The following is a 7,151-nucleotide window of genomic DNA, read 5'->3' as shown; positions in this document are numbered from 1 at the left end:
TGATATTTAGACATCGATCATTGAAATTATTTGCCCCGAATAACCTGTTTCCACCCTATTACCACCACAAGTGCTTTTTCATTCAACACACAATTTTAATTCTTTTAAATGAAGAACATAGCATTCTTAATATTTCTATTAAGGAAATACAGGGAAATAGTTCAAATAGGTCTATAGTTAGGCTACAGGGGGAAAAAATCACTCGCATTTGCGATCAAACACTTACCAGGATAAACAGAGACTGAACATGATGCACAGTGTTTTTCTTCTGGTGTAGTAGGCCTAATGGTCCTCCGGAAATTCAGCTGAGAGCGGTCTGGGGGACAGGGACCACTAATCGGACAGCAGCAATCAGAGCGGCCGCAGACGGTCCAGCAGAGGAAACGGCGTCATGGGAACGAAGCGGGACTCCGCTGGGACCCTAATCAGATCGCACTCTCAGTGCACTCAGACAGGAAACGCAAATATCAGTCTGATCATTATTCTCTTTTGTTAACTTGATTTAAAATTAACGAATGCAAAATTATTTTATTTTATTATTATTATTATTATTATTATTATTATTATTATTATTTATTATTATTATTTATTTTTTTAAACCTTTTAGTTAAAATCTCACCTGTTAAAATTACAAATCAAAGCCGCAAATGTGTCTAATTCTTGTTCGAAGCGTATAGTTACTTTATAATATTACTTGATAATATACTTTATTATGTAATACGTAATATGAATTGGCTGGACTAAGAAGAGCAGATTTTCGAAGCAATTATGAACGATTTTAGTCCAAAATGTCCGAGCTGAGTCCACGCCAAACGAGGCCGAGAGATTAATCTGTCTCTCAGATCAAGGGGCCACACACAGACATCTCGCGCCGTGGGATATTTGTTCTGTTTCTCAGTCCCTCATATGCCCAGTTAAATGTTCTTTTGAACACACATCCCCTTTTTAGTCACGGAAACACAATTTATGGCTATTATGCCGCATTACAGATCGCATCTACAGAAGCCAAGAGTTGCTGCCGAGAGATATGTGATTCATTTCGAGGGGCCACAACAACTTTTAGTGAGAGAAACAAAAACAACCTGAACGAGTTAAGACTACAGCCACGAGAAGCATGTTTGTTAATGTTTCATTCATCGTTCAATTATTGTTAAGTGGATCCGACTATAAAAAGAAACACTGCAAAACAAAACATCCAATCTTAAATCGGACCGGACCACCCAGAATCAAAGAGTGAATGAGTGACTGTAGTTTGTTGATCACGCCCCGGGTTCCGACGTTTACAGTAGTTCCAGTCATGAACGCCCATTATATCAGCATCTGACCAGCAGCCGGTGAGTTCCTACACACACCCACTTCTCATGAGAGCAGCTTCATTTGCCTTGGCCAGCTAGAGCCTTTTTTATTCCATCATAAAAGCTTGCCACCTGGACTTCTAACAATGTTTGACACCTCGCAATATCCTTATAACTGTTTTAACTATGATGGCGATGGATACCCTTCATGTGGCTCAGATGAAGAGAAGAAAGTGTGCCGACCGGCTTACAGGTAATTACTACTACTACAATTATTATTGTTGTTGTTGTTGTTGTTGTTGTTGTTGTTGTTGTTGGTAGCCTATTATTCTAAATTTAGTTGCTTTTTTAAATGCTAACAACAATTTACTTCAAATTAAAAGTTATGATGTAACCATAAAAGTATCACAATAATTATGCAACTATAATAATATACAGTATAATGTAACATTACATTATTCTTAAGTTTATGCTGTCTTGGTCAGTGAAGAACTTAAGATGAAACATGGAAGCGGTTGCAATATTATTAAGATTTGCAGTGTTCATTTAAAGCATGTAGGGTACAATGGTGCTAAAGCACACCTTCATGAAAATTACCTTTTTTTCTGGTCCCAAAGTGTATCAAGATTCAAGAAATACATTTATTTATATTGAATATTGATGGAGCAACATAATTTGTGTGAAAAGAAATAAAAACAGAAGGTTGTTGTGAATACAAAAAAAAATAACAAAAAGGTGGGGAGGGGGCCTTTCACCCCACACCTGTGGTTAAATTTTTTTTTTTTTTTTTTTTTTTTAAAGCCCACAGGGGGGTTATATTGATATAGTGTAGAAACCAGGGCAAATAGTTGTCAGGCACAATTTGTCAACTTATGCAAATACTTTTGAGACAGCAATACGTTGTTGTTGTTTTTTTTTTTTTTTTTTTTTTTTTTACAAATTAAGATAATGCTTATTCAAAATAACCACTTCAGAAAAGGGTGCATATTTTCTTGTTCATTTCAATCACCTTTGACATTTAATTATATTTAAAGTATTCTATAAACAAATTAATCTCCATTAAGATTGGAACGTGAGCCCACTTTTAACATGTTTCAGAACAAATCTACTCCCCCCACTTAAGAAAAGCAATGTGTTTTATAGAAGCCTTTAGCCCCTGCAACAGGGGGGCTTTTACCCCAAATACTATCGTTTCACTTTTTGGACTGTTATTGGAAATTGTTTGATATAATCACCTTGAACAAAATTTTAAATGGCAAATAAATATTTAGTCTCAAAATAAATGTGATAATTTATTTAAATTTGCAACAATTGAAACTATTAGATCAAATTGCCTCAGAATCAACCTTTAGACATTACATGCAATGATCTCATGGAAGAGGAAAATGTTCTAGTGACAAACAGGTGTTTAGGAAAGTCATGTAGAAGTTTTTGTTGCTATTTAGTGTTTTGAGGGAAAATACAATTGAAAAGGAGCCTTTTACCTCGGGGAGCACTTTAGCCCTGTTGTACCCTATACTATTAATACTGTGTGTTTGATTTTATTAATTAATGTTATTTTTCATTTTTACTAAATTACACCAGCCCTAATAAATGGGAGTACAAGACTCTTTAAAGGCACAGAGGATCTCTGACTCTTATTCGTCTCTGTCTCTCTCTGTTAGTTACATTGCACTAATAGCAATGGCTATACAACAGAGTCCAGAGAACAAAGTTACCCTATCAGGAATCTACGAGTTCATCATGAAGAGATTTCCTTATTACAGATCCAACCAGAGGGCTTGGCAAAACTCAATTCGTCATAACCTCTCTCTAAACAGCTGCTTCATAAAGGTATGACAGAGGCTGGATAGGGTTAAACTTTACCATAAGGTTCCATTTGTTAACATAGTTAACAACATTAGTTAACATGAAATAACAATGACCAGTACTTATGCAGCATTTATTAATCTTGGTTAATGTTAATTTCAACATATACTAATACATTTTTAAAATCAAAAGTTGTATTTGTTAACATCCGTTAATGCATTAGGAACTAACATGAACTAACAATGAACAATTGTATTTTTATTAACATTAACAAAGCTTAATAAATGCTGTAATTATATATATTTATATATATATATATATATATATATATATATATATATATATATATATATATATAATTATATATATAAGTTCATTATTTGTTCATTATTTGTTCATTATATCTAATGCATTAACTAATGTTAATGAATGGAACCTTATTGTAAAGTGTTACCCAACTAAGTAACTAAATTCATTAACAATATCCGATAGCCTATACTGGGGTGAATACAGGTAAAGTGGGACATAAAGTGAATATAGGTAAAGTGATCATTTGTAACTGACACTGATTTCAAATGTGATGACATATGATGGCTTAGATCCTTAAATAGCCAAAGATCTCCACTGCAGTACACAAAGGAAAAAGGATTAAATATTAAATACACGTTTAAGTGTTCCACTTTACCACCTGTCCCACTTTACCTTCATTCACCTTAAGTGTAATCAGACTGTTTTGCTATGCTGTACAACCAACAGCAAGTTGTATCATACCAGCCCTGTCTACAATTCTGACTACCTGTGTTTTCCTCAGGTGCCCCGCACAGAAGGTAACGAGAAAGGAAAAGGTAATTACTGGACATTTGCCACGGGCTGCGAGTCCATGCTGGATCTCTTTGAAAATGGCAACTTTCGCCGTCGCCGCCGCAGACGGAACTCGAAAATGGGCCTCAAGGAGCCAGTCGAACCCTTTGTTGCCATGGACACTCATCAGGGTGCTGCAGTAAGATCCATGAATTCAGATTCTTTCTGCTCCGTGAACAATAGTCACAGACCGGCCCAAATCAACCCACCCCTCAGCAAACCTGAACCCGAGATCAAATTCAGCATTGACTATATACTCTCCACACCGGACCCTCTACCTGGGTTCAGAGCCGCTAATGGTGTAGCTAGAGCTGTGATCCATCATCTGGAGCCACAACATCTCAATCTGCACTTCTGGACCATGTAACCATGACTATTCAATCTGAGAGAACATATTGGATGCAAATCAGTAAATATCCAGATGTTAAAACAGTTTCAAAAAAGAGAGAAAAAAACTTAAGTAATAATTCACCCAAAAACCCAAGTGATTTTTTTCCTTCTGTGGGACAAAAAAGGTGAATTTTTGGAAGAATATCCTGGTCACTCTTATCAATGTGGAAAAAAGAATGAAGACTGGGGCCTTTAAGCTACAAAATGAAAAAAAAAAGAAAAAGGATCATAAAGTATCATAAAAGTGGTCAATTATTCAAAGCCTTCTGGAGCCAAGATAGCGATTAAATGGCCAGGGTATTCTTCAAAAATTCACCTTTGATGTATTCCACAGAAGTCAGTCAACTGGGGTTGGAACGACAAGAGGGTGAGTTACTAACTACAGCATTTTCATTTGTGGGTGAACTATTACTTTAAAGCTTCAATAGCGTGCATAGTCTTGTAAGTTTTCCTATATTGCAAATTGGCTTGTAATTATGCACATGCAGGATGTTGTGTGCTTGTGCTCTTGTCGGCAGCTCTGCTCAATTAATGATTCATGTCAGCAAAATTGCTAAATAAGAATACACGCATAGATAAAACAGTAAGTTATAAGTATATAATTATTCAGTGATTACTAAAAGGAGTTTAAGGTATATATTAGCTGTAAATTATTATACACTATCTCATCAAAAGATTTTAAAACAGTGTGCACAGTCAATCCTCACTTGGAAAGGGTCGCTTCGTATATTGGCATGAATTTTAGTCACTTTACAATATTTGGTAGTGAGCTGAGGAAAGCATATAGACAAAGGAGCTAAATGGGGTGCACCAGTTTATTTTGATTAAATTAATCATTCAGACTTTCAATGGACCCTTTTCACAAACAGTGGTGACGCATTTTTGTCCTAATTAAGCAGCATGAATCTAGCAAACGTTTTTCTATATTTTTGATTTTTAAAATTATTGAATGGAAATTTATAACATTATTTGTGTTATATTACCCTGGAATTAATATAATAATAATAATTAAAAAAATATATTTTTTTTTAAATTGTCAACACAGCTGCACTGAGGTTTCAAATACAGCTGTTGAGGGAATGAGAGTAAATTTGGTATCTTTCTCTCTTTAGACTCCCGTAATCCACCACTCTCTATTTTTCATCTTCTAAGAAAGTGGTGGATTTTTTCTTTTGCTGTTGAAACGAATGGGAATGCAAAAATATTTATTCTGATCTCCCATGTACAGTTTACCTTGATACAATTCCACATTCTAAACCTGGAAAACTAAATCTTATGCACACCTGAAGTGTTTTAGTGCTGCCCCATTTTGTAGACATGGATATGTAGTTAGTGTAGTGTTCCCAAACAAATGTGCAAACATAGCTATGGGGTTAATGTAATCAGCATTCCCTGCTTACTGCAGGAGTGCTGAATGACTCTGTTGTTTACATATGTTGTTTATAATGTGTATCATTGGCCCTTGACAGTCTGTGATCCGTATCAATCACTGATAGACTGAGCAAATGCTCCTCTGGGCAACACTTACTCTAGCTCTGGAGCCCTCCCAGGGATGTTTAATCATCTTTTTGTTTTTGTTTTTAGGACTCTCTTTTTATTTTCTCTTTAAATGGTGGACAGTGCAAAGGTGATTTCAGAATTTGTCCAATCTGTCTGCATTTTGCAATACAGTAGTTCAACTGAAATCTAGTGTCATCAGCCACAACATTAAAACCACCTGTCTAATATTGTGTAGGTCCCCCTCGTGCCACCAAAGCAGCGCCAACCTGCAATTCAGAATAGCATTCCGAGATGATATTCTTCTCACCACAATTGTACAGAGTGGTTATCTGAGTTACCTTAGACTTTGTCAGTTCTAACCAGTCTAGCCATTCTCCGTTGACCTCTCTCATCAACAAGGCATTTCCATCCACAGAACTGCTGCACACTGGATGTTTTTTTTGTTTTGGCACCATTCAGAGTAAATTCTACTGTTGTGCGTGAAAATCCCAGGAGATCAGCAGTTACAGAAATACTACCAGCCCATCTGGTACCAACAATTATCCATGCGATTATCAAATCAGCCAATCATGTTGCAGCAGTGCAGTGCATACAATCATGCATATACGGTTCAGGAGCTTCAGTTAATGTTCACATCAACCATCAGAATGGGGAAAAATGTGATCTCACTAATTTGGACTGTGGCACGATTGTTGGCACTGTTTTGGCGGCATGAGGGGTACTGACACAATATTAGGCAGATGGTTTTAATGTTGTGGCTGATCGGTGTATATCCATCAATCTAGTGTCACTATAGCTCTTGTATTCTGCAACATGGATACCAATCTTTTTTGCCAATAGTTTTCAACCAGCCATCCCTTTGGTGACCGAAAAGTTGTTAAAAATACATATACATATAAAATATTTTAAATATAGCCATGACATTTGTTAAATTAGGAGAAAGCAATGCTATGATCTTTGCCATTTTTGTTTGACTGCTAGTATAAGGCAATAAAGCAGTAACTATTGAATCTATTACTTAAGGCCTCTTCTTAGATTAGATTAGATTTCCTTTATTGTCATTGTAACATGTACAATGAAATTTTGTGTGGCTCAATCCAAACAGTATTTTGAGAACAAAATATACATAGAAAATGTTCCATTCAAGCAATATAAATACATTTAAGTACAATAAATACACAATATATACACATATACACATATTCTGTATATACATACATACATACATCCACTATATAGACACACTCGCATACATATATCTACCCACATACATACTTTCACTCATGAATACATGTA

General features: G+C 35.6%; 1 protein-coding gene across 2 annotated transcripts; it reads left to right on the top strand.

The window, feature by feature from the left end:
• Nucleotides 1-1,281: 1,281 nt before the first annotated feature.
• On the top strand, nucleotides 1,282-6,848 carry LOC127426782 (forkhead box protein L3-like). Of its 2 annotated transcripts, none has more exons than XM_051673817.1 (3): nucleotides 1,282-1,548; nucleotides 2,960-3,128; nucleotides 3,916-6,848. In XM_051673817.1, the coding sequence occupies exons 1-3, from the start codon at nucleotides 1,442-1,444 to the stop codon at nucleotides 4,330-4,332; spliced, it is 693 nt and encodes a 230-aa protein (XP_051529777.1). In that variant the 5' UTR covers nucleotides 1,282-1,441; the 3' UTR covers nucleotides 4,333-6,848. The 2 variants fall into 2 exon arrangements, with proteins under 2 accessions (XP_051529777.1, XP_051529778.1); XM_051673818.1 differs by having other exon boundaries at nucleotides 1,416-1,548; nucleotides 2,880-3,128.
• Nucleotides 6,849-7,151: the final 303 nt, after the last annotated feature.

Source organism: Myxocyprinus asiaticus, chromosome 36 (genome assembly GCF_019703515.2).
Source record: "Myxocyprinus asiaticus isolate MX2 ecotype Aquarium Trade chromosome 36, UBuf_Myxa_2, whole genome shotgun sequence".
In the NCBI taxonomy this organism is placed as follows: Eukaryota; Metazoa; Chordata; class Actinopteri; order Cypriniformes; family Catostomidae; genus Myxocyprinus; species Myxocyprinus asiaticus.
The sequence above is the reverse complement of the archived record's forward strand: the minus strand, read 5'-3'. Positions and strand labels throughout refer to the sequence as shown.

Coding starts and splice junctions, on each gene's coding strand:
- LOC127426782 (XM_051673817.1), top strand. CDS start 1,442: ATGTTTGACACCTCGCAATATCCTTATAACTGTTTTAACTATGATGGC. Junction 1,549..2,959: donor GTGTGCCGACCGGCTTACAG/GTAATTACTACT, acceptor TCTCTCTGTTAG/TTACATTGCACTAATAGCAA. Junction 3,129..3,915: donor TAAACAGCTGCTTCATAAAG/GTATGACAGAGG, acceptor TGTTTTCCTCAG/GTGCCCCGCACAGAAGGTAA.